Source organism: Leuresthes tenuis, unplaced genomic scaffold (genome assembly GCF_036924035.1).
Source record: "Leuresthes tenuis unplaced genomic scaffold, fLeuTen1.0.hap1 SCAF_18, whole genome shotgun sequence".
Classification (NCBI taxonomy): Eukaryota; Metazoa; Chordata; class Actinopteri; order Atheriniformes; family Atherinopsidae; genus Leuresthes; species Leuresthes tenuis.
This window is the reverse complement of record NW_027325372.1, coordinates 21,093,307-21,119,958: the sequence shown is the minus strand read 5'-3', so window position 1 is coordinate 21,119,958 and position 26,652 is coordinate 21,093,307. Positions and strand designations below refer to the sequence as shown.

The window sequence follows — 26,652 nt, the reverse complement described above, 5'->3', positions numbered from 1 at the left end:
ATGTATATGTGTATATACATCAGTTAAATTTACTTAAATCCTCAAGTTTCAGGTGAGAATGAGCCGAATTGGAAAAAATTAGGTGTGTACAGCAGAAAATGTAGATACAAAGACTATTTTAGGCTAAATGAGATGAGAACTCTATGCAGATGCTGAAAACAAGGAGAAAAGATTTGCTTTGCCATTGGATTAAATGCCTCATCATCGTGGCTATTTTTGTTGTGAGAGAGAGCCTGAACGTCCCATGAGCCTCTTGGGTAACTGCACTGTCAACGTGGGGAAAGTGGAGGCGTGTCCATACTGAATAAGGAAGTAGGACTGTGATTGGTCAGCGGGAAGGGGAACGAATGAATGCAGAAAGCTTAGAGACAGACTGAATGGGACAGGGAGAGAGATTTTGGATGGGTTGGGTAGGGAGGCAGTGAGAGGGGAATCAGAGAGGTAGCGGCAGATGGACTGCTGCACAGCCAGCAACACATTTACAAAGGACAGACAGTATGTGTGACTGCGTGTGTGCATGCATGCAGGCGTACTGTAACACAGCAGCAACTTAGTGTGGGATAATACTTATGAAGCAGTGACAGTCTTTCATGTCCTCTGGATTGCATGCTGAGAGCAGTAATCCTATTGGGAGGGAAAAAGCAGGATACAGACTAGTGAGCACCAGGAAGAACAGTGAACTCTTCTACTTTGTCTGCTTTGAGGGCAGGTGGAAGTAGTGAGACAGTGTTTGATATGCATGAGAGCTGAAACTAGATACATGCAACAGACAGCTGTGGGACATTTTGATTATTTGTCTGCACCTTCTTTTTTGTTCTTCGTCTTTTTCTTTGCCTAAGAGGAGTACAGTGTCTCTGTCCAAGGTAGAGTAGTGTGGACTGCTCTGGGAGCACAGGCAGAGGGGCTTTCTATGGTGAAGATGAGTCTGGACCCTGTACAGGTGATGAGCGGACAGGTGAAGGAGCTCAAAGTTTCCCCTTCATCCAACGGGGACAGCAGAGGATCGTGGGAGGAGAAAGAGGAGTTTGACCAAGACCGACTGGGCCTCACCACCAAGCCAAAGACAGTAAGTCTCACTGACTATTCAGAACTAGTCGTGTGTATCTATTATTATGGCAAGTGTTCATATCACGAGGATGCAAAGGGCTCTTTGCTCAAACAGTCACTGGACAGGGAATTTCTACCAAACATCCCTCTGTCCTCTTCTTTCCTGACGTGATGCTGCTACCTACAGCTTATTCTTTAGAGGCTGATATATAACCAATGTGCAGCTTACAGAATAGCAAAAAAATTAAATGAGAGGTATGGAGATCCAGCAAGGTCAGGCACAGTGTGTGTCCCAGACTTTGGGGTTAGATTTAGATTGAATGACTCACTTACTCTTGATGGAATTTTAGGCAGACACATATAAAGCTTGTCATACCCATTAATGAGTTAGTAGGTACCCTAACAACCTTACTCTCTCTTGACTATTAGTCTAAGGCTCTGTAACATTAGATTCTGTCCTGTTAATTACATTGTTTTCACACTTTATGACTGTGAGGGATATGATTCTATTACTAATACATTTCAAAATAAGTGTAGGAAACCAAACTCACAGTGGAAAGACAACTGAAATGACCCACTAAAGTACAGTATGTGTTGACGGTTCAGAGTAAGGTTGGCACTCCAAATGCTCTTCAGTGAAAGGGAATAAGAGGCAATTGTTCACTTGTTCTGATGATTGCTGTGAATAATGCTACTTTTAGAAGTCAGTTTATACAAGCTGAAGTTCAGTTCCATCAGCTGGTCCATAGTTCTGAGCAACTCAGAGGAAATAGGCAGTAAGTTAGCATGGACATGGTTTTAACTCATCACGCGTGCTGTCAAAGGTTCAGTGCTGTTTATGGCCCTGCAAGACATCAACATACTGAACAGGACACGCTGTAGCATTTTTGCAGAGTCAGCCCTCTAAGCCAGCTTGAGTGACTCTGACTGGGAGTTATTGCATTTAGACAGCTGCTATTAGAAGAAAGAAGAGTCTAAAGAGAGAACAGCATGAAAGTGTGTGCAAATCCAAGTGAGGAACACAAAGTACAGACAAAGTCTTAGAGCTAAAAGTAGCTAAAAGCTGAGTAATCTCTACTGCATGAGGATTAATGTGGCTGCTGTGGTGTACTTTAAGACTGAAAACATGTGGCAGTGATGGTGCTTAACTATCAATCCAACTAGTTCTACATTACATCACAGTTTAATGATACTTTATTCATTCACAAAACGATAATGCTGTTATACAAGTATATATATTTAACAGGATTAGAGGGATGAACATGTGATTATTCATCAGAGGGAAAGGACCACACAGGTTATTTAGCTTTTATTCACATGTCAGAATAGATTACTGCAGTTGTAATTGACTGCCAAAAATTCCATCCTAAATTCTCTCCAAACCAATTAATACCATTGAATTTAAAGTAAAATATATTTTTAAAAAAGACAAAAAACGAATAAGAAAACTTATAAGAGTTTTTTTTTTATTTTTCCTTCTGACTCAATATGTGTTGAGATCCATGACTGAGGTGAAGGTGTGACGGGGAAACTGTGGATACAGAGAGTGTGTGAGGACCAGGAAAAGAGTTAGTGTTGTTCTGAAATGAATCTATTGAAAAATCCTTTTTTCTGGATTTAGCTAACATTTGGAAAGTTCAATCATCTGCTGCCGTGTGTAAACAACTCTTTGTTGGCATGGTAACTCCTCAAATCAGAAGTTGAAAAGTGTCAGAGGTACAAGGAGAATCCACTTAAGCAGCACAGCTTCTAAACCAGCGCAGAAAACTCAATCGAAAATCAATGTTCAACAGAAAAATATAGTTTATTAGTCGGAGTATGATCATACGATCAGAATTACTGCAACTTCCTTTTGAGTGGCACATTGTACAAACATTATAATAATGTGTAAGTTATATGGTCCTGCACGAAAAATCACTATTGACTACCACCAATTCAGTTAAATGTGGTTTGAGAACTAAAAATAAATCAAAGCAGAATAGATGTTAAAAAAAGACTTTTTTACTTTGTTTTTATTTGAAGATCTATAAAAATCTAAAACACAATATATGTTGTAGTAGTTACACATTTGTCTAACTACTACAACATTTCCTAATTTCTTGTTTCATTACAAACACCTAAAAATCTCATGTAATCCAGTACCATCAGCTCTGCGATAAATTCGGAACACTTTCCATCCAGTCCACCACCACCACCACCAGTGTTAGTTATCACAGTTAGTGATCACTGTTGTTGGAAAAGCCTTACAGTCTATTGTAATTTTTCTTGAAAAAGATGTTAAGTTCTACAGCAATGAGACATATAAATTGTCCACAAGATGTTACTCTACTCTTCTGGAATGACATGAGTGACAGACCTATGATGAATAAGTGGCTTGTTACTGAAGATAATGAATGCAGAGGGTCATTTATAGGCTGCATCCTCCTCAAAGGCCAGTGCTGTGTTTTGAAAGTTGAATGAAAGTGATTTGGTTTTGTATTGAAAAAATAATCCTCTTGGTATCGTGGTGCAAAATATCACATCTGGCCTACCTCTGCTGGCACTGGCATCAGCTGCCTGCTGACAGAAGTAAATTAAATGGAAGAAAAAGATTAAAGATCTGAATATCTCACAACAATTACTATAGCCTTACTGCCTGAGCACCACAGGATGGTGACTGTGACACACAAGCTGTATGAAGCACAACGCAACATTATTAATAGATGCTAGAAGACATAATTTATTATCCCGTTTGCTGTTGAATTCACTTCTTCAAGTTGCTGCTGACTCTACACATGGTGTCTCATTTGTTTGTGAAATTCAAAATTGCTAGTAAGGCTGTGTTACTGTGAAAGCAAATATATCACAGCCACAAAGTAACAAGCCAAAGCACTCCTAATACTTTTCTGTTGTACATTCATTTGATGTTCAAGTAATCAGTTCTTCGGTTACTTTTTCAGTAGTACCAGATTTTGCAGTACCTTGGCCGTCAGATATAGCTGGACCTTGGTATATTTTGCAGTACCTTGGCCGTCAGATTTGGCCGTACTTTGGTACATTTTGCAGTACCTTGGCCGTCAGATTTGGCCGTACTTTGGTACATTTTGCAGTACCTTGGCCATCACATTTGGCCGTACCTTGGTACATTTTGCAGTACCTTGGCCGTCAGATATAGCTGGACCTTGGTACATTTTGCAGTACCTTGGCCGTCAGATTTGGCCGTACTTTGGTACATTTTGCAGTACCTTGGCCATCAGATTTGGCCGTACCTTGGTACATTTTGCAGTACCTTGGCCATCAGATTTGGCCGTACCTTGGTACATTTTGCAGTACCTTGGCCATCAGATTTGGCCGTACTTTGGTACATTTTGCAGTACCTTGGCCATCAGATTTGGCCGTACCTTGGTACATTTTGCAGTACCTTGGCCGTCAGATTTGGCCGTACCTTGGTACATTTTGCAATACCGTGGCCGTCAGATTTGGCCGTACCTTGGTACATTTTGCAGTACCTTGGCCATCAGATTTGGCCGTATCTTGGCCGTTAGATTTGGCCGTACCTTGGTACATTTTGCAGTACCTTGGCAGGAAGCTGCGAACTGAAAGAAGGTAGCCAGTCTCTGTGTTAGCACATATTGCTCAGAGGACAGTATTTCCACAACAAAAGTGGTCAACGTATTATGGATTTGTGGGGGACAACCACAAAAACAACTTTAGAGTAAAGTGAAAAGTGTCTTTTAGCTGTTCAAAGCTTCAAATATGAGGAATTCCCTGCGAGTTTTATAAGCGTATGTTTATAAATCAGTTTATAAATCAGTGACATGTTTATAATCAGTGACAAGGGCCTTTGAGATGAAGAGCCTTAGCTTTGGCTGAATCTGTCACTTGAAGGAAAGGTAATAAGCTTGCTGCAGGGCACTTTGTGGAGGAAATTCTTCATTCGAAGTCAGATGTTTAATGGGCTTTTGCCATCTGGTCCAAATAACCAACAGACACAAGGAATTACAAAGCAGTATTTGTTTTTAGCAATGTAAAAGTACTCTTTGTGTTTTCTGAGTAAGTAACCCTTGAACATAAGCAGTTATTTTCCAGTGATAGTAATCTTGTGATTATCCAAGTTACTTAAAAAAAAAAATAGTGTTACCCAGTACTCAATCTTTGTCATCCCTTCATGATGTGTTGGGCTTTGGAGTCTTGCTGGTAAAGTAGCTATCTTTGCACATTATGGATGATTCAAAGGGTCCCATAAACTTACCCAAAAGACAATTAGAAAAATAAATCAATCCTATTTATTGGTGTAGTAAAGAGTTTCTCCACTGCATTACAACCTTCTGGGGTAGTCATTTTTGCTCCAAGTATTGGTCAAATTCGTAAAGAAACTTGGTGAAAATGATAAATATGAATTAATGGTCCTCATTTTTTTTTTTTTGACACAATGCCATGACATAAGCTGCACAAAGCCCATTGAGTGAGTCTGGCCTCTAGATCTTCCATTAACTAAAATGGAATTGATTCTTCTTGTTATTTGTGCAGCCTCAGTGTCTGGCAGACACCATATTGAGATCAGGGCTCTGATATATGACTTCTTGTTGTCACAAGGATATTTTATTCTTGATGTGTGCACATTTGGCTTCTAGGTCACATTGTCTTGGGCTATGTAAAAAACAAGATTCACAGGAAAAGTCAATAAGTAATCACATACACAATGAAATAACAAGTCACTTTAAAGACAACTACTGTTTGGCTATAAACAGTTTTAAGAAGGCTGGACGGGATGGCGGACATCCGTGAACTTACTTGTTTGAAATGGTGAGGTGTTTTAAGGTTAACATATTTTACTATTCAAGAGCTGCAATTCTTGATATCTCACATAAATGCTGCCATACAAACAACAGCCAAGGATTGTGGGTAATACTTTGTTTTGGACACTTTAAAGTATGACTGTGCTGAAAACAAACAAACGACCAACGGTCCAAATGACCCAGTTCTGGTACAAGCCGCAACACTGATTACGTACTGTTCATTCAAATAGGATAGGTTTTTTGTTATTCCCAGGTTCATATGAGAGTTTCAGGGAACAACATTGGCCTGATTACATTGCTGATACCGGCAGTGTACGGTGACACTCCAGTGTTACAACGTCTGCCAAGGCACGAAGCGACTGCATCATCACTGGCCTTTACCTTATCTATAAATATCTACACCCACTGCACGCACCCTGACACTTTCTGCTCACACTTTCACCTCTTTTTTCCCCACTGCTTTCCCCTCTGGTCTGTTTCCAACTGCTGTCTGGAAATCCCTTCCATCTCTCATCTTTTAATTGCGCCACTGAAGGAAGGTATGGAAGGTCTCAGGGCCTTTCATATGTAAATAAAAGATGACTCATGGATCAGGGTTATGCACGGATACCAACTCTGCTGATCAGGCAAAGCTCTGAGGGGATTAATGTATGGCAGGAAGTGTTGAGAGCAACTTCAAATAAATACTCAAATGTCTAGTTTTAATTCCAAGTAAGTCTACTTATTCGCTCATGCCCTTATCATATGCTGTTTACTTTGAAGTTGCTGTGGGTTCTTGTGTAGAGGAGTCTTATGATTGATGCATTCCCACTGGATAGGAGGCCCTCTGAGAGAGAGGGCAGGCAGTTAACACTTACAGTATCAAATCGCAGAAAAGAACTGGACTCTGGCTCTGGGATGTCTCCCAGAGTGTGTGACACGTTATTCATAGAGCCAACTGACTCGAATGGATAAGCTGCACCAAAGGTCTCCTACATTTGCGAACTTGTCTCAGTGTGCTGTGTTTTCCACAGCAAACATAGACCTTAAAATGCAGTATCAGATGTTTTTATACATTTATCTGTAATTACAACTTTCCATTCAACATAAGTAAGTCTAAGTATGTATCAGATCTTGCAAAAAAAATAAATAAAGGAATTATATGGTCTGTCTTGCTAGGGAAATTATGAGATGTGGAAAATTCTGTAATGAATAAAAACAAACTGTCATTCTGCTAAGGTGACAGGGAGACGAGCCCGGAAGGTGGAGGGAGGCGTGTTCTTCGTAAGTATGTTCCATCATCACATGAGGTTAAAAGTGTGTATGGCTTCTGAGCAACCATCAGTGCTGCCCTTTCACCCTCTTTAACCTCTTTGTGGCGGCCGATGTGCCTGCATGGTGACACCCACACACCCACTCTACTAACCAAAAGCCTGACCTAAAGCATCATCTCGTGTGCTGATTCATACTGTGCTGGATGTTACTGACTGGATTGAGCTAATGAACCAACAACTGTGGCACTTTAATGTGCGCACTTAAGCTTTGTTGATTTATAGATTCATACATGGTTGAGTAGATTGCAGCCTGACACCTTCAGTTTGATGGGTTTCAAACTGACCACTAAGGTGCACATAAACACTTATTTTCTAACAGAAGAAAGCATGTTTCTTTTAAACATTGTATATGATTCAAACTGTTGTCACCTGCAGTGATAAAAAAAGCAGTAGTTCATCTTGGTTCTGTGCCAGACATAATAAAACCTCATCCAAGACTCCCTGACATTTGTCACTAAAACTGTGGCCTTGGAACAAAGCCTTTCTAAACAGCGTGTTCTGTGGCTCACATTACATGCCTAAATTACTTTTGTAGATGTCTGAAAAACCAATAGTCTAATATTACAGTTGATTAAACATTTAAGGTTTGGCTCGCTTTTAAGAAACACATTTTCCCATAAGCTCCATACATTTGCGGGCTAATATGACAGCAATGATGGGAAAGATTCCCATGCTGACAACTTCACAAGATTCCGGATACACAGCTAACTGGTTCGCTTGAACACGAACCATGAAAACAGGCTTAAACGTCAACAGACATTCCATTTCTTCAAAGCATATATAATATCACGGAGCAAACCCTTAATGACTTCCTCACAGGATAGTTCTTTGAACAATAACAGAATAACGCTGAGTGACTGTTTTACATAAAGGTTGGGTGTATTTTGGGTGTAATCTAATACATTTTAAGAGACCTTCAATTTTCTCTGTCATTCTGAAAGATAACATGAATCTTAAATACAATGGGAAAGTGATAATTAAAGCATAACAGTTGTTGAAGGAAGACACATTGCTGTGATAAAGGCAGCTAGTTGCTTGCTAGCCAGCTAGTAGCTAGTCTGAGGTGAATGCATTGCATTAGCCTTATTTGTGATGTTCCCCTTTGAGGGATGGGGTCGGCTTTTGCTTGCCTTAAATACACAATTCCACTGCACCAAAGAACTTTAGACCTGCTCTATAAATTCGCCACAGAAAATCTAAGAATTACTGTTTAATAGCCCAACTCGCAATTACAGTAAGTAAAAAACTACAACTACTGTCTCATACTTATGTGGCAACTACTCTAGTGAGGTGGACCAGAGTTAAAAAAAACAACACCACACTGGGAATTTTACCCAGAGAAATATTCCTTTTTCTAAATATGATTTTAGAAATTAGTGCAATTAACCCCCCAAAAGTCACTCAGGTTCATTATACTTAATACAGGAGACTTGTTTCATCCATAAATACACATTTTAAAAACAAGTCAAAACAAACTGCTAAAAATACAGTTGTGGCAGGTTAATAAATGTAGGAGACATCTGAGATTACCCCGCAGCACACCCACAAGCGCACAGTTGTGCAACCCAAACCGGGAGGTGCAAGACAACACGCAGCACACTGGAAAGAGACGGTGCCACCAGAAGGGCCCCAACCACCAACACTGGAAGCTCTCAGCTTCTGCAAAGAAAAGACACTTCATGAAAATGAGAATACTGATAACCTTAAAGCTGTTGATCAATGCTTAACGCTGTGGGGATCGACTGCTTAAAGAAAGTAAACAAAAGTGATTGTTCATTTAGGATAAATCACATAAATACAAAACAATCTGTTAATTCTACATTATTTGAGGGCCAGAAAAGAAGAAATCTGTGTCTCTGAGAGCGTTTAAATCAGAAAATTAATCTCTGAGAGAGCCATCTTTGGTTTATGCTCCTTGTTCTGATGAATCATGGTTGCTGAGCACACTATTGAGGAGAATCTCTGCTGAGTGATTCTGGTCTGGTCATCACTGGAAGCCCAGAAAGATTTTCCTCTGCTCACAGACACACATGTAGTTGAATAAAGTTCTTGTGTTGCCAGATTGCTAAAATTGAATTTAGTGTTCTATTTTTCTTCATCGCCAAATTTATTTTGCCAAAAGATTTAAACACAATCTAATGAATCCCCTGAATGGGTCAAACCAACTGACAGGATGACACTCATATTGTGTTATGTGCTACACATGCACAGAAAATATAGATTTTTGCTGACGGAAAACTGTTAAATTTTTCAAATCGAAGTAAAGTTCTGATCTGAGTTAGACGTCAGGATTGATCCCGACAAAGCCCAGCGGGTGTGTTAGCAGGTAAGTAGGTAACATGTCAACGGGCAGCAGTGTTGTGATGGAACATGACTAAATACAGGAACAATGCCTCAGTGCCCTTTGCAGCCTGTGGCCTATTTAAAAGCATACAGCCTTTATGGCCGGAACACAAACACGTAGATGTCTCAACACACAGATTGCCTCCTTCACTACGTGAGCAACTGCTTAATGACAGTAAGGTTAAAGTTATGACCATATTGTTTATTTTATTGATATTATTAGATTTCTTTTTACTACATATCTACAGAGCCTCTTTGGAAAAATAAAATGAGTAACCCGATTCACACTTGCACACACACACATCATCGTGCTTGAATTGGTTATCCCACAAATCTTCAACATCAACAGCTGCCCGCTGTGGGCACTAATGCCACCTGCCCTGGTCGGAATGTTGCCCTCACCCTCCAAACACAATTGTAAACATACACATGAGTTAATATGAGGCCAATAAGCCACCAAACACTGCTCATCTGAAACCGTGGCCTAGTGCTGGATTGACATTATACGCACACAACTCCAAAGTGATCACTCTCCTGACAGGCATGTGATATTGTGTTTCCACTTGGCAACTATTTACTGTAAAAAGGAATAGAGAAAATAGTACCCTTTCCCATCTCTACTGTGAAATTTGACAATACAAATACAGGTGCCTGATGTCATGCTAATGTACCTAATCAATACTGATATACCTAAAAAAAAACATGAAATCATCTTTTAAAGCAACTTTTGATAGCAACTTATTCTTAAAAATGTATAATGCTCCTTTTCATTTTGAAAAATACTAATTCACAGTTCTATGCACAAATCAAATTAATCTGTGGTGCTGCGATTGTGTGTCATGTCCCTTCTAAATGTTCCACATCTTTACAGCATCCATAAAATGCTCAGACACGCCTCTGCATGATGTCTGCCCTCTGCTTTCATGACAAACAAAGCATGTGAGTTTCACTTATATAACAGGCTGTAACCCAGAGGTTGCCACCATTCCCTCGTGATGTCCTCTAATCACTAGAAAGTACTGCAGTCACTGCGTGCCGCAAGTCCTTGCCTGACTTCATCCTCTGTTTTCCTACATTGTGTGTTCTGATGACGATTGAAGCCACTGAAGAATGGAATTACAGGGTTTAATCTAAATTATGTCAGATTGGCCTTCATTCGCTGCTATCACAGCTGAACTCTTCTGTCAAACGTGACAGAAAAATGTAAAAACTGACCAAAATAAAAATTATTCATTTGAAAACCCTCTACATCACAACTACAGAGCTCTCTGTAAGCATTCATCCTACTGGCATTTTTTAAAATTGTGTTGCATTACAACATTTTTGGATTCTATGTAATGGATCTATAAGTAAATGGAAGGCGAGCACAACCTTGCCAGCAATTATTTAATGAAAATCTTGTGATCACAAGTTGATTATCCTTTTATTTTGAGATAACAAAGCCTGTTTTTGCTTGACAAGTTGATCTATCTCGTTTTCTCAAGAAATGGGCCTTTTGTTTTCCCATGATCATGACATATAGTAAACCTGTTATCATATAGAAACAAGCTTCCGTTTCTTGAGATCACAAGCTGTTTATGGTGAGCTCGAAAACGAGTGGCTTCTATGTTGACACCTAATTCCATTATTATTTCTGTCATGTCAATAAATAAAGATTTAAAGCAAAATGCAGCACAAAAAATCTCCCTTAAAACACAGACCCCACAGTGAAGCACGGTAGTGGGATCATCATGTTTGGGGATGTTTTTCAGCGGTACGCCGTTAAGATCGATGTACGCTAGCTGAACCATTCCAGCTTGAAGAAATTAAAGCAGTTTTTGGAATTAAAAGATTTTGCATCTTCAAAGTGGTAGGCATGTGGCGGGAGGGGTTAGGCATGTTTGGTGGCATGTTGTGATCACGTGACACAAACCCAAAAGAAAATATCTTCATGCCAGGTTATAAGGCAACAAAATAGACTCAAGGGGGATACTTTCACAAGGCATGTCCCAGTTTAGTGTCACACGGAATTGCTTGAAAATCGTTTTAAAATTCAGATTGACCATGATTGTGGATAGACTTCCTGTGTCCACAGAGGTTAAAAATACACACATTAAAAAAAGCCCCATACCAAGATGAAGACTGAGCTGTGTTTTTATTTAGTGGTAACAGTAAGGAAAATGTATTAGTTGGCAAAGAAGCTATTTAGATTACAGGAGGTCAGCCATGCCTGACACACTTCAACAAATCGCCCCTCAGCTGTCAAACTGATGTCCTAGAGTTTCCTGTAGGTCTTCAGTCATGAGATGAACTTGTCACCCTGTTAGCAAGGGAGTGGATCGGTCATGCTTTGGGCTTGTGCTGTAGCCAGTTTATCTGGGAACATTTCACTCCTTTTAGTTTCGGAAGCAAACTGAGTGTGGTGTTGCTTTTTTGATTGGGAAATTCCATCATTATTCCCTTAACTAAGGAATGAACCACTTTCTTTTTTTTTTTGTTGAACAGCATGTTCAGATTCAGATATACTTTATTAATCCCCATGGGTAAATTATTTTATGGTGTAACAGTGGTAATATGAGGGATTGGAGAACATTAAAAAGTTATTTTCAATTTCAATTATACATCTATATAGTAACTATGGAAATAGAAATAGGAATAAATGTTATATAACAATAACAAGAAAAATAGATAAACTAAGCAGTAGAATAGTAAATTCGAAAGTAAATATACACTATTTACATTAGTGTTTTACATAATAACTTTTTAATTACTGCCCAGTCGGTTCAAAGTAAGACTGTGATAGAGTGGAGTTACAGAGCTTGATATCCACGGGTAGAAATGATTTCCTGTGGCGTTCAGTGGTGCACCAACGTGGAATGAGTCTCTGGCTGAACGAGCTCCTGTGACTGACCAGCATGTCAACAGCTTTTTTGGAACATTTGTTGCAGTTCAGGAATCTTTTCTAGAGAAATGCAGCCAGACCTTTTGGCTTTGGGCATATTTACCATATTTTACAGAGCTGACAGCTTCTTGTTTGCTAGTTCAAATCTTTTTTTTTCCCCTTGTCCTGTCCAGCATTATGGCAGCAGAATTGTAATCTGAATACCTTTTCTGCCAAACAGATTTGCTTTGCCAAGGGAAGCTTTATAGCTCCCCTTGATGCCCATCAACTGCTTATTTGTTTATTTTTGTGACAGTATTTAACATGTAATAGTGCCGAACTGGGCCAGGGGACATGGAAAGAGGAAGAGCAAAGAAGAAGAAACAAAAATAGCTGCTACACCTGTAAAAACAAAACAGTTGACAATCCACGGCCTCTGTGGGAAATCCAACCTTAGCTCCACCAGGAGCACCTGAAAGCAGACAAGCAGAGAAAAAACAAACACACAAACAATGTGAACCATTGTGAATGAACCATTTTCATCTTCAGTTCAAAGCAAGAGATTCCAGATTTGTTCCTCGACATGGTCGTAGAGATGATGCATTTCTACTGATAAATTCCCATTCGTGCTCTATGCTTTAGACGATGTAATGACACTTTCTGCACATAAGTACGACACTAAGCATTTAGCACATGCACTGTGATCTCTGATGTCAAGAGTTCTAAACTGTATTCACATAAAGTTTGAACAATGATGCCCCTGAGGTCTCCTGTTAAAAAGTCAGCAGCATGTGAGCTCAGAAACACACACACAAATTTGAAGTTTTCATTGCTATCATTAAACTTTCCCTGGTTGAAAAACAAAAGTTCGTCCATTCATCTGACACCTGTAACATTCTTACCATGAGTCATCATTTCACTGGGTAACTCCTCCTGACTCATCCTTCCTTTTGTCTGTTCCTCTCCATCACTCTATTGTCTACCTTGTCTTTTTTTTCTCTTTCTGCAGCCAAAGCCAGAGAACGCGGTGACCATTGCTGTTTCTTCGCGGGTTTTGTTTCGGACGGAGAAGGAACAGAAGGTGTTTGAGCAGAAAGGTGTTGAGGAATATCTGAGATACCAAATCGAGCACGAGACCGAACCCTTCGAACCTGGACCTGCTTTCGCCTTTGTTAAGGTTGGAGTCACACAAACATTCACCTTTTTCCTTTTTGATGTCTTGACCTTGTTAGCTGACTATTGCTGCATGCTGACAGGCCCTGGAGGCGGTCAACACTCGCCTGCGGGACCTCTACCCACAAAGTGAAGAACTGTTTGACATCGTCTTGGTGACGTACAACCATGCGCATGTAGGAATCCGGCTCATCAACACCATCAACCATCACAGTAAGTCTCACAAAAATCTAGCTGCCACTTTATTCTGCATTTGATAACTTTGGTGACTTTGTCGAACTGTTTCGAGATGCAACGCAGCAGCCAGAATTCTTGGTTTAATTGCTTCACATCATGGTGTGGAAGCAGAAGTAAGAGGACCTCATTTAGTTTCACAGCTCATGACAACATCATCTTAACTTGCTGGGTTTTAATCTCTAACATTTTTAGTTGAGTTTGTTCCATTTGTTCCAAGCTGGGGTGAGTTTGGATATCTTATATCCGAAGTACATATCTAAGGAAGGGTGAGTGGTGCTGTAGGAATATTTTGAAAAAAGTTGCTCTGGCCTTTTGTTACCCAAAGTGCTGATGGGAAAAACCAGTGGTTGGGGTGGATGGAAGGCACAGAAAACACACTGCTGTCTCTCCAAATACCAGTATGGACAACAGCAGTCCTATTTACAGAAAGGTTAAGGCAACAGAAGTCATTGATAGATCATTGCTAAATGGGGAAAAAAAGGGAAAACACATTTTTCCTGCTGTTTCTAAATTGATCACTTATCCTTCCTTCTCTGAATTGACCAACATTACAGATATGGTCATGATCAGCATTAAAAGACCATGTTTCCTCTGGTTACAATACAAAATGTCCGACAGCTAAAAATGTATTAAAGTAGTTGTTAAAAGCCAGAGCTGAAGTGCTTCTCTTTTGACATTTAACAGCTGAGATATCAGATGAAAGTACAAACACCTCAGTGTGTGAGGCTTTTGTTTTTCCTCTCAGGTTTCTGATTCTGGCAGAGAGAGATTCTTATACTGTAAAGGTGACATCAGCAAGTTGTAGACAGGTTCACTAATTTGCAGCCTTTACAAATCTAACAAAGACGTCTCCACAGTAATATTTCACTTCAATCCCAATAAATGAAACAAAAAGAAGAAGGTGGTCTGCTTTGAATGGATTCAGCAAAACCATTTGTTTTCAGATTGGCCCAAACGAGGGACACTGGCATAGATTCTGGCTTTGATAATGTGATGTCTTACTAGTTCCTCAAGGTTGCTCATTTTACAATACATGTGGAGTTAGAATGAGATACAGCATATCCTTTTAAATGTCTGGATAGTGCAAAAAGTTTGTTAGGGGAATGATGAGGATTGATTCATGTCCTGTGACATGAACTTTTCTTTTTTTTACGTGGATGTTAACACAAAAATATCCAAAGTCCAATGTCCAAATTTAGCCTCACTGCATTCCAACAAGTTGAGTCAATAGAAAGAATAGAGCAAAATTATTTTGTGTGAAAACTAAAAAAGAATTGGCAGTTAGACTGATGGTGGAACTGTGTCGTGAACAAAGGAAGGAGATAAGACAGAAACTCATTGGGGTCTCAGAGCTGGTGGTGCTGTATGACAACAGTTAACAGGTAGCTGGGACTTTGGGGGAGACAACTCGAACATCGGGAGATGGGAAGGAGGGTTGCCTTCATCACTGAAAGAGAGCAACAGAGCAAAACTGAGAGAGAACAAAGTTCTGGCTAAGCTTATGGACTTTGTCTCTGATCCAACCCAATACTTTTTACTTTTTTTACTTTTCCCTTTTGTTTGAAATTCTTTTGCTTTGAGACCATTCTAGAGCTCCTCCACTCCACAGATTACATTGATTAAGCTGAGAACTGATTGTAATGAGTTGACAATTCTGTCTGATTTCAGGCTATCGAAGGTGTACTGCTGTTTTAAAAAAAATCCAGTTTGCCATCCCACTCCAGCGGTTTATTGATCTCCTGTAATATAATCTGTGTTCTGGTGAATGCCACACAAAAAAAAGACTCATATCCCACGGTTTGGGGTATGACAATGTCTGACTCACGTGTCTGCCAACCAGCCACTGAACCAGTGACAACTATTAAAATGAAGAAAAGTCAATTATTAAAGGTCATACGCAAGTGGAGGTATCAGAGTGGTAGTATATTCCTTTTCTATTGCTGTCAACAATATGACAAGTCTTACAGTAATGGATAATATTAGCCTTTGGCATGAAAATGTTATCAGTTGACGTGATGCTAAGGTTAGCACAGACTGCTGCTCTCGGCTTCTCTCCAGAGGAAAGTGGCCCCATGTGCATGTGGTAATCCTCCTGAGCAGGCACAGCAGTGAGCCTCTCCTTGCTGGGGAGAGGTGAGATCCTCATGAATCTAAAAAAAACCTCACTACTGCGGGTTTGGGGAAGACAGGCTGTGGGTTAGTGGCGAGAACGCCCACTTGGGTGCAGGAATTGCAAATGAGAAAACATGTGTAACCCCAAACTAAACGTAGCCATTTGACAGACATGCCTGCTTGTACTGGTAGTGTCTCCTGAATAGATTGTTGAAACATCAGTCTTTATAATTAGTTTGGTGGCAAAACTTTGTCTTAGTTTAACATGTTTTGGTAAAACATGACAGCTTACAGAATCTGATTTTGTCTTAAACAGAACATATCAACAAGAGCAAAACACATCAAGCAGCTTCAACCAAGCTTATGCTAGTTTCTCCTGTAGCTCGCCTTTCATTTAATCAGTTCCTCGCTGCACAAGCAAATTGCAAAGCTGCATCCAGCAAGTACGACTGGTTCATCCAATGTACGTGGAACATACAAGACTTCTGACCTCATCTCTTTAAGACTTTCATCGGTGATATACAGATTCAAAGCAGAAATCCTCAGCCATAACTGTCAGGTTTGATGGTGCAGGAAGGGAGGACCAAGATTCAGACTTCTCAAAACCAAAAGGTTAATTCCAAAAGATGCACAAGGCAAAAAAAGAGGGTGCGACTGGGCCAGATTATCAAAATACTGTAACTGTGAAAAACCAACAAGACAGGACTAAGATTTATAAATAAGAAGACTATGGATAACAAGGACTATGAGTATGGTAACTGTGACAAAAGAACTATGAACAACAAGGCTATGAGGCAAAACCAGGCATATCTTTCATGGTGTGATCATGGAAGGGAAAGTGAGGATTTTTTTTTTGCAATGAGTGAGAGGAACCAGGAAACTATATACTGTGGGGAGGTGGTTGGTGATGACGTGCAGCTGTGAAACAGAAAACAGGTGATGAGAGTGAAACTAAGTGGCAGGGGAAAAAACATGACAAGAACCTGAAAACATAACAAATGACCTGAAAACAAAGAAAATAAAACATAAACCGTGACAGAGCCTGACAATAAGAATAATCAAAACATAAACCGTGACCATAACACTAATGACTGTTTCTGCTCTTGATTTCGCTTCTCATAAAAAAAGATCTGTTGCTCATATGAAGAGGGTTAAAACTTGTGTTTGGAAAGAAATTTTGAACATTGCCAGTATTTTTTTCCTATTATTACCTCTTTGTGTGCATTGATGCATCCATACGTTGGGATTTTAGTTCCCACAAATATCTTTAAGACAAGAAAGTCCACAGCATAATAAGACACTGTGGCTCCTGGGTACTGAGGAAGTCCAAGGGTGCCGTATGAAGCTGACGCAAGCTTAGCTAAGAGTCAAACAATAGCGTGTATGAACAGCTGACAGGATCCTTCCCAGGGAAAATCTCAGACCCTGCGATGACATTCTCCTCACAAACCACTTCCTGTGCAACTCCTCAAATGTTTTCAGATCCTCAGACCGTAAGGCTTTGCTGACAACAAGATTATGTCCCGTGGGATGAAAGAATAACCCATAACGCCTACAAGAAAAACAAGTCTGAGAAAAGCCACCACGGCTCTTTAGATGCTTTCATGTTAGATCTCTCTGGTGGCTCTCTGCATGAGGGGCCCAGTGCATTCAAACTGTCTCCTGACCTCTGAACGTTCTGCAGAAATAAAACAAAACAAGGCTTCTCTAATCAAAGTGATAAAAGCTTGGTGAACATCATCCCTTCAGTGAGTTGCCCCAGCCAAAAAATATGATTAGGACATAAATATTTGCTGTCTTAACCACAGACTGAATACAGGACCCACAGAGAGATGTTCATAGATAACCAACTTACAATATCTACTTCTGGTTTGGCAGGATCACGTATGAAGTTACTTTCAATCCATTCAAGTGACTCAAACTGCTATCGAGTTTGCACATGGTTTTAAACGTCAGGCTGGAGAAGCAACTTTATGAACCTACCAGGTGTCACGATGACAGGGAGGCCTGGATATGTGCTCCACGTGCAGTAAATTGAGCCTTCAAGTGACGGCATAATCGTTCTCCTCTGGAATACAGAAGCTAGTCTCATATATGCCGTTACACGTAGCTGTACGCGTACAGCTAACATATATATATATGAAATAACATATCATATAAAGCTGCTCAGCACAACAAAGAAGCTCATTCTTTGCTGAAGAGGCAGTGTCTTTGCAGCCCTGCTGATTTCCTGCTTCGCTATTAGCATGTTTCAGATCCTCTGAAAAAGCAAATAAATCAAACCGAGACAGATGATATGAAAACATTCACAGATGCAAGACAAAAAAACAAAGAAAAACCATCACTCGTAGGGACATTTTTTCTTCGAATGACTCCCACGCTCCGGCGCCCATCTGAGAAGCAGGGGAAGCTTTACAGGTTTTAAAAGACTGTACAGTGGATTGGGCGGGTGGGGGGTTGGGGTTGAAGTCACCAGGGCCTGACTACAAAGCTAAATAAACCATTTAGGAAATTGTCAGAGGACAGTTAATTCTTTTGAGTCATTGAGATGCTTGAAGCAACAGTGCCGCTGTTTCTTTTCGATTCTGTCCCCCTTTGCCTGAAGCTTGTTTATGAGTCATTCTGTGTCTTTTTGTCTTTGTTTTTGATGTTTTAAAACGCTTTAGGAAGGTTCTTTATAACCTTCTGTTAATAGGCAAGTGCATTGAATCTTGCTCTAGTGTTTCATTGGACCATTATTGTTATTCAAGTTGTTCTGCTGCCATCTAGCACCCATTTATTCCTGCTTTTCAGTAAGCCTGTATTTTCTGTTCTCCACAGTCTCCTTTGTGCAAATCTTTACTGAATATCAGTGTTCAGCAGACGCACTTGTCATGTACAGTTATACCTAGGAATAATTATATGTTGAACACAGAGACAGTCTCAAACGCTGAAACCAGCACCAACCCTGCTGTCGGGACTGGTCGAAAGTTCTGTTTGAAAAAGAAAGAGCAGAGCAGACGTTTGTATAGATGATGCTTTCACAGATGTTTTCCTTAAGTGTGAATTATCTAAAAGCTACACAGTTTTATCTGGACGGAACACCTTCATCACCAGCCACCACTATATGGGTGGTGTTGTTTTCAACTTGTGTGTCTGTTTGACTGCTTGTTGAGAGAGGGCCTGTTGAGCCTTCATCGTGTTGTCACTTTTCTGTTTGTAAGGTACGTAAGTGCAAAGAGGAGTCAAAGTTAATGCAGCATAGGTGGTCACACACAGACACAGAGATATGTGAGGTAGAGCCAGCTGGCAGAACACTCTGACAGTCCATTATGTAATGAGACAGCCCTTTCAACGGTCGTTGGAAGTTTAAATCTTATCTTTTTTTTACCTCTGCCACATGACAGACTTGTCAAGTAGTACACTAAAAGACTGACAAACTGACATTAATGCTTCCACTCAATGAAAAGAGGGAGAGAAAACAACCGTGGTGATGTCAACGTGACGTCCACAAAGATTCTCTGGCATTGAAGCACGTCGTGATAAGGTTTTGGGTGTTTTGGGTGTTGTTTTATCCCATACTGGGAAAAGTGGTGCAGGGCTTTTCTTATTTTTCCTTTAGACATTCTCCACACATTCTCTATTACAGACGGGCCAGTACTGCAGGCAGTGATCTCTTCTTTCTCATTGTTTTGCATTGTTTTGTTGGAAAATTGCATGGAAAAAATTACTTCCTTGCAAATTACTGCTTTGATGCTGCCGTCAAAGAAGTGGAATAAGCTTTGCCAAGTGCATTGATACAACCCCATATCATCACAGGGGCTGGCTGTTGGACTTGTTGCTAGTAACAGTCTGGATGCTCCTTTTGGTCTTTGGTCTGTAGCATATCACGTCCATTTCCCCTGAAAATGATCTTGAATACTCATCTATCTGACTTTTCCACTGTGAGATGGTCCATCCCAGATGCCTCCAAGTCCACCAAAGTCAACGTTAACCTCTGGAAAAGGTTAACATAAGGCTTCCCATGTTGCACAGGAAAGGAGTTAAGTGGTATTTGTGGCTATAACAGCTTTGACATGTTTATTTATTATTTATTTTTGTGAATGAAATGATGTCTTATGAAATTTGCAAGCTCTTGCGAGTTCTAAAACTTTTCCAAAGCCTGATACTAAATGGCTGCTGTGCTACACATTGTGCTATGTGTAGAGGGTTCCTCAGGTCTTAGTGGGTTACCATGGTAAGTTTGTTGTAGCTAGAAATGCTGCTCATTGCAATCCTGTTTTCCACATACGCCCCACACACTAACCTTCTTCTGTATTATAAGATTTATCATGGGTTTGCACCAACATTTTCATATTTTAAAACCTTCAACTGTACATAAATGCTTACTTAATCCTAACAATAGTTGACCACTTTACTTCTGTGACCTTTCCAGATCCCACCCCCCCATTCCTCTGTTCTTTATGCTCCATGAGAAATATCAGCTCATTCCACCTGAGGACACAGATACGATCTTCAGCTCTCTAATCATAGATCTAATTACCTAATATCCGTGTCCTCTCACTCTGTACATAGTGACTTTCCTGTGCGCTTTGGCTCAGGCCGCAGAGGCAAATTAAAAGACACCCCCCCCCTCCGCAAAAAATGCAAACAGACACTTTCCCACCCGTGTTAATTCCCTCCACCTTTCAGTGCCACTGCCACCCTCCTGCTCTTCTATTTAGTTGATTCCCTCTTTGGACCCCATCCACCTGCTACGTACCTGAAAGTTTATCCTCTCAGTCTGTTCTTACACACATCTCCCGCCCACTTCCACCTTCCATGACCCCTGAAATGATTTATCATAGGCTCAATAATAGCCTCATAAGTCAGTGCAAATATGGATTATTTTAGTCAATGTATGTCATCATAATAAACCAGCAATGATGTACTAAATGTTGACATTTAACACAAGTAACGTACTGAAATAAAATATCTTGTTGCTATTTGTTGTTCTTCTCAGACTTGTTCATTGAGAGGTTTTGTATGACGGGGGGAAGCAGTCCTATTGGCTACCTGAAGGCCTGGCAAACCAACCTCTACCTATCTGCTGACGCTGAGAAGGTCAGGGAGGCGCTGGCTGAAGGTGAGCGAGCGCACGCTGCTCCACACACGGGGCCAGATGAATGAAACTGAGTGTAGTTTGCACCACAACTACGAAGACATGACAATAAAGGGAACAGTAAAGTCCAGCTTTGCTGAATATAAAACATTTTCTCAGTGAAACAGCGAAAAAAGGATGCAGTTTGATTTTGTTTTATTTCATCTCTGTTCTGTCATCAAAAACTACTGAATTAAAAAAGTAACAAGCGGTGACTTTAGTAAAGTCAGTAAATGATATATGTCAAACAGTAATGTTCAGATTGCAAACCCACAGCCAGAATGGGCCTCGGCTCTCGCATCATATCAGGGCTCCACACAGCTGCAGCGGATGAATGCATAACCTGTAGAGGATACAGTCTTGCTTGCAGCTGATCAGGAGGGAGAGGAAGAAGTACAGATGCACCATGGTAAGTTTGCTGTTTTCTTAAACAGCTTTAAGGAAGCCTGTGAGGGAACCTTGTCATAGAAATCAGAAGGATCTACATTCCCTTTCTTTTTAAACATTCACACATATCTGTATTTATTTATAAGCCCACGACTGCTGTTAATAAGAGTATATCATCAAAAATTAACAATGTGAACCAAAAGTAAAGAAACAAAATCACTATCATACGAAGGATGTCTGGAATATTTCCAGTTTTGTTTTAAGGTGAATTAAGTGGCCTCTTTTTCCTATTGGGGGTTATTTGTGTACGCATGCTCTGAAGAATGTGCTCACACCACACGTTCTTCATATTCTTTATGAATACCAGTTAGTTAGCAGGAGAAGGCATATATGTTTTTATTTTTATTTTTCTGCTAATTACAGTCCAGTCACCTGAATAATTTTTATCTACTATAGAACACATTGATACATATAACACCATTGTCTTCTCACTTTTACAGCAACACGTAGCATTCCAGTTTTAACCCCTGGCTTTACATTATATGGTACTGGCTCACTCAATAAAGCTCACAGATATACAAGCATAGATGCTGCCTTGACTGCTGCTGTTCATTACAGTGATAAATTAACACTGCAGCCATTTTGTTTAGCAGCCAATTTCTTTTTTTTAAAAAAGGCTATACTTTTGAAGCTGGGGAATGCAGGAGCCAAAAAGGCAGGATGCAGGCAGGTAATCCAAAGAACAATGAGTAAGCAGAAGTCAAAATGTCTTGTGGAGTTACATACCATAGTTTTCTCAGTGACTGATACTGAGAAACGACAAAAAAGATGCAGGTGAGGCAATCAACAAACCAAGAGGAAGGATGAAAAAGGATTGGAACGCATTAAATAGGACTGGAATACAAACCAGAGTTATCGAAAAACAGGACAAAAACAAAAAGTTTAGCTACAAGATCACAACAAAAAAGAGATTATAATCTAAATTATATTTAGTCAATCTATTAGCCATGCAATTGCACTAAAAGAAATGTTTTTACAAAACTGGGTTAATTATTTCAAACGTCTTCACAACTTTCCAGGCTCCCACTGAGGTCCCTTCGAAGGTTTTAGGTGTTTCGGATATAGTAATTTATTCCCATGGAGAACAAAGCACCGGCTCAGATGACAAACAGCAAGTATTGCTTAGCTCCTTTTTAAATAGAAAGGGGAATAAAGCTATTTTCAGACAGCTACGAACGCACACACATCATTGTGATTATACACTATAAAGGTTTCATATGCTGTTTGCATAAGAAGCAGCAGTGACTGACATGCTCTGCAAATATCAACATCTCATTTGTTCTGACCGGTCCTATCGACACCAGCCAGTCTCTGTCTATGTGTAAAAGAGTATGATGAGGCGATAAGTTGTCGATCTGATGTGAAAGATGCTTCTGAAGGTTTACATCTGTTAGTGCAGTACCTTTCATGCTTCGTTATTACTGCTATCTAAACAGAAAAAAAGTTTTTAGTGACGCAGAGCAGACTGTGCAGAGAAAGTTTCTGGCAGAAAGAACCAGAAACCGACAAACCCACACTGTGCCTCTGTTTGTACCGAAGATAAATAAGCTGGAGTGCTGATTGATCACGCTACGGCTCCTCTCAAGGTAACTTCAGGGGCGTCCTTCATGTGACCAACAAGAGTTATGTTGCCAGTGTGGGAAGCACCACCTCCCACACTCACACACACAAACATGGAAACTTTCCTCGACGTTTCAAAAGGTTTTGATTAGTTCGAAAGCAGCTAATAAAAATCTAAAAATCTTTTGTGTCTTTTGAAGCACTTTAGCTGCTAAATGTCAGTGAAAACCTTCCTTGATACTTCTTGCAGAAAATGAAACACATCTGAGGTGGAGGTAAAAGCTGTTTGTCTCCTGTTCTCAACGAAATTTCCGTTCACTTGACTTGGCATTAAGTTTCAAAGGATAAACTGGTCAAATGAACCAAAGAGATGTGTAAAATACGTTTTTACCCAAAATAATTTGTTATTGGTGAGTTCATTGGTGATATGGAAGGGCCATAGGGGCCCACGGATTCTAATGTCCAGAGCAGATGTTTGTTGTGATGCCTGTCAGGTGTCAGGTGTTAGTGAGCTCCTCTGTACTCACAGTGTTGGCTGTGGAGCCAAGCTCCTTGATAAGGTGTAAACTATGTCATATTCAGGATGGGGAGCTCTCGTCTCTGCTCTTTGCAAATGATATTGTCCTTCTGGCAACATGACAGGATAGCCTTTCGGGGCAAACTTAAGCAATTTGCAGCTGAGAGCAGCTGAGAGTGACAAAGCTGGAATGCGAATCAGCGACTTCTAATCTTCGCCCACGGTTCTCTACAGGAAACAGATGGATCCTTCGAGAGAAAGGTGAGAGTCTGTCTCAGGAGTAGTTCAAGTACCTCTGAGCCTTGTCAATGAGGGATGTAAAAAAGGAGCATGAGATCAACCGAAGATTAAGAGCCTTGTCTGAAGTCATCCAATCGCCTGTGTAGTATGGCAATGATTCAAAAAAAGGACTTACGCCACAAGGCAAGGTTTGTGATTTACGAGTAGGTCTATGTCTCTTCCTCTATACCCTCACCTATGGATGATCAATTGTTAATGACTGAAAGAGCAAGATAACTGATACAAGCAGCTGAAACAATATTTCTCAGCAGGGTGGCTGGTTTTACTCTCTGACATCAGGTAAAGGATATTAAAAATCTGGGATAGGCTCTGGGTAGAGCCTCCATATTAAAAGGAGTCAGATATCGATGCTTCCCCGTAGAGGTTTGTTGGGCATGGACAGCAGGGTGGATGCCTCAGAGTCCACCCAGAGCTGATTTGGAGGGATTATGTGTCCAATTTGGAATAAGGGCAACTGGGTTCCCCCAGGAGCAACTGTAGGAGTAGGTTAAGGACAGGGAGACCTGTTGAGAGAGATGTTGTATGATGGAGGCGATGATGAATGAAACAGAGTTTCCATTATCTGTCTTTAACTAAGGGACAGTAAAGGCCATACCTTTTCACATCTCTGTCTGTGTCCAGGCATTGCAGCAGCCACCATGTTCATGCCAGAGAAGAAGACGGAGGTGTCAGAGTCCCAGCTGAGGGTGGCATTTGATGGTGATGCCGTCCTCTTCTCTGATGAGTCTGAACGCATATTCAAGGCCCATGGTCTGGACAAATTCTTCGAACATGAGAAGGAAAATGAGGACACACTACTGGATCATGTTTGTATAATTCAACACTTTTTCTCCTTGCCATTGCAGGAAATACCTCATGCTATGTTTGGTCTTCTGTTATTTTTAAAACAGGGACAAACCTCTTTCATAAAAGCTTTCATAAACTAAGAAAAGTGATTAGCTTTGTAACCTTTCATTGCCTTTTTTCAAGCAGCCCACACCACATGGAAATGATTACACAGTTTGCTTTCCATTAAATTCAATTTCAGAAACACATCAATCTATGAATATTTGATGCAAAATAAAATGATATGATAGATTACTTTAATTGGCATTGAGATTCAAGCTGTCAGTTGGTGTGTCTTTCTGACAGACAGGCAGCAATTAAAGGCATTTGCTGTAAGCTGTTCACACATGACATTGTGCTGCTGTGCAATCAGGGCGTGTTTGTGCTGCATGCACATCAAGCTTGACAAGGGAACAGCAGCTGATAATCAAGGCATAAAATACAGAGAAGGAAACATTTAACCAGAAAACACACAATCTCATCGGCTCTTCTTCTCTACAGGGTCCTCTGAAGGGCTTCTTGGAGGCACTGGGGAAGCTCCAGAAAAAGTTTTACGCTAAAGGACAACGCCTGGAATGTCCCATCCGAACCTACTTGGTCACAGCTCGAAGTGCTGCGAGCTCCGGGATTCGAGCGCTGAAAACGCTCAGGGCCTGGGGTTTGGAGATCGACGAGGCGTTGTTTCTCGCGGGCGCACCAAAGGGCCCCATGCTGGAGAAGATCAGGCCGCACATCTACTTTGACGATCAGATGTTTCACGTGGAGGGAGCAGCAGAGATGGGCACCATCGCTGCCCACGTTCCCTACGGCATTGCGCAGAAGTACAACACCAAACAGAAAACTAGTGTGGGGAAGTAAAAGAAAAACAGGACTTTGGGTGTTAGTAGCAAAGAAGAGGGATGGGATTTGGAAACATGTTAAGGAGGTGAAGAAAGTTTTAATTATGCAAGAGAGATTAATTTATACTGTTAAATGTTTGGAAAAGCATAAGGGTCAAGTAGAGGTCTGGAACCTGAGATGACCTGAATGCCTACATGACCATCAGGTATACATTTTAAGGCCTTAGTCTTCTTATTTCCGGTTACGTGTTTCCATTATTGCTCTGTATGGGACTTTTACAGGTGCTTGATTGTCATTGTGAACTGAATATTTCTCTAAATGGTTCTTGTCTTTATAAAGAGGACTTTCTTTAGTGCTGCAACACTAGAGGATGCTGAATTGATAGCTTAACAGAACTCATTACACTGTATGTTCTCAGCAGATGAGCTATAAGCACAAAGCAAAGCACATGATAGAAATCTATAGTGATACATTGTAGCATGAGTCATAATTTATTGTTTATGTCAATCATTTTATAGTTGGACTTCACAGAAATGTAAAACACTCGAGAAAAAAAAACATGTCCGGTACCAAATGCTAACTTCTCGTGTGTTAATCCAAGACAAACATAGAAAGCCATAAGTTTCCGCTGGTGCCTTAGGAATGGAATTATACTACTGTTTTCACAACTCTCTCCAGTTTTAAACCGACAGTCTGTCCCGATAAGATCTGAATTATCAATCTGGTCTGTCCAGTCCAGGGTCTGCAGGATTAGGATGTTTCATTGTGTCTTAGCAGACTTCAAATCCATTCACTTTAATGTTAACCTTGTGTGAAGTCTGTCTACATTCGGTTAAATTACAATGGTGAGAGATGGAATTCCAAGAAAATTCGGTGAACACATTTATAGTGGCCCTGGCTGTCCATGGTGCTTTTAAAAAGTACAAATTTAGGTATGCTTTGATGACGGAGCTCTTTAGAAGCTGAACAACTTGTACAGCCTTAGCTTCACACAATAACATTAGCACGATAAGACTTTTGAGCATGTTACATGTGTCATTTTTGTCCTATTTTTTCTGTTTTCTTTTGTTGTTCTTTTGCTTGCTGGGTTTTTCTGGGTGTTGATTGTTCACTACAACTGCTGACAAAGCGCCTCTGAAAACGTAAAAAAGCAACTAAACTGAGCTTCAGTCACTAACAGC

General features: G+C 40.4%; 1 protein-coding gene across 2 annotated transcripts; it reads left to right on the top strand.

The window, feature by feature from the left end:
• Positions 1–411: 411 nt before the first annotated feature.
• Positions 412–26,652, top strand: nt5c1aa (5'-nucleotidase, cytosolic IAa). 2 transcript variants are annotated; one of them, XM_072369915.1, is made up of 7 exons: positions 412–1,066; positions 7,044–7,088; positions 13,351–13,518; positions 13,598–13,727; positions 20,845–20,967; positions 24,428–24,612; positions 25,133–26,652. In XM_072369915.1, exons 1-7 carry the CDS (start codon positions 911–913, stop codon positions 25,487–25,489), a joined length of 1,164 nt encoding a protein of 387 aa, XP_072226016.1. In that variant the 5' UTR covers positions 412–910; the 3' UTR covers positions 25,490–26,652. The 2 variants fall into 2 exon arrangements, with proteins under 2 accessions (XP_072226016.1, XP_072226017.1); XM_072369916.1 differs by lacking the exon at positions 7,044–7,088.

Bases quoted from the DNA above. Each gene is read 5' to 3' on its own strand.
- nt5c1aa (XM_072369915.1), top strand. From the start codon at position 911: ATGGTGAAGATGAGTCTGGACCCTGTACAGGTGATGAGCGGACAGGTG. The intron at 1,067-7,043 runs GTAAGTCTCACT...CATTCTGCTAAG, and splicing joins TCACCACCAAGCCAAAGACA to GTGACAGGGAGACGAGCCCG. The intron at 24,613-25,132 runs GTTTGTATAATT...TCTTCTCTACAG, and splicing joins AGGACACACTACTGGATCAT to GGTCCTCTGAAGGGCTTCTT.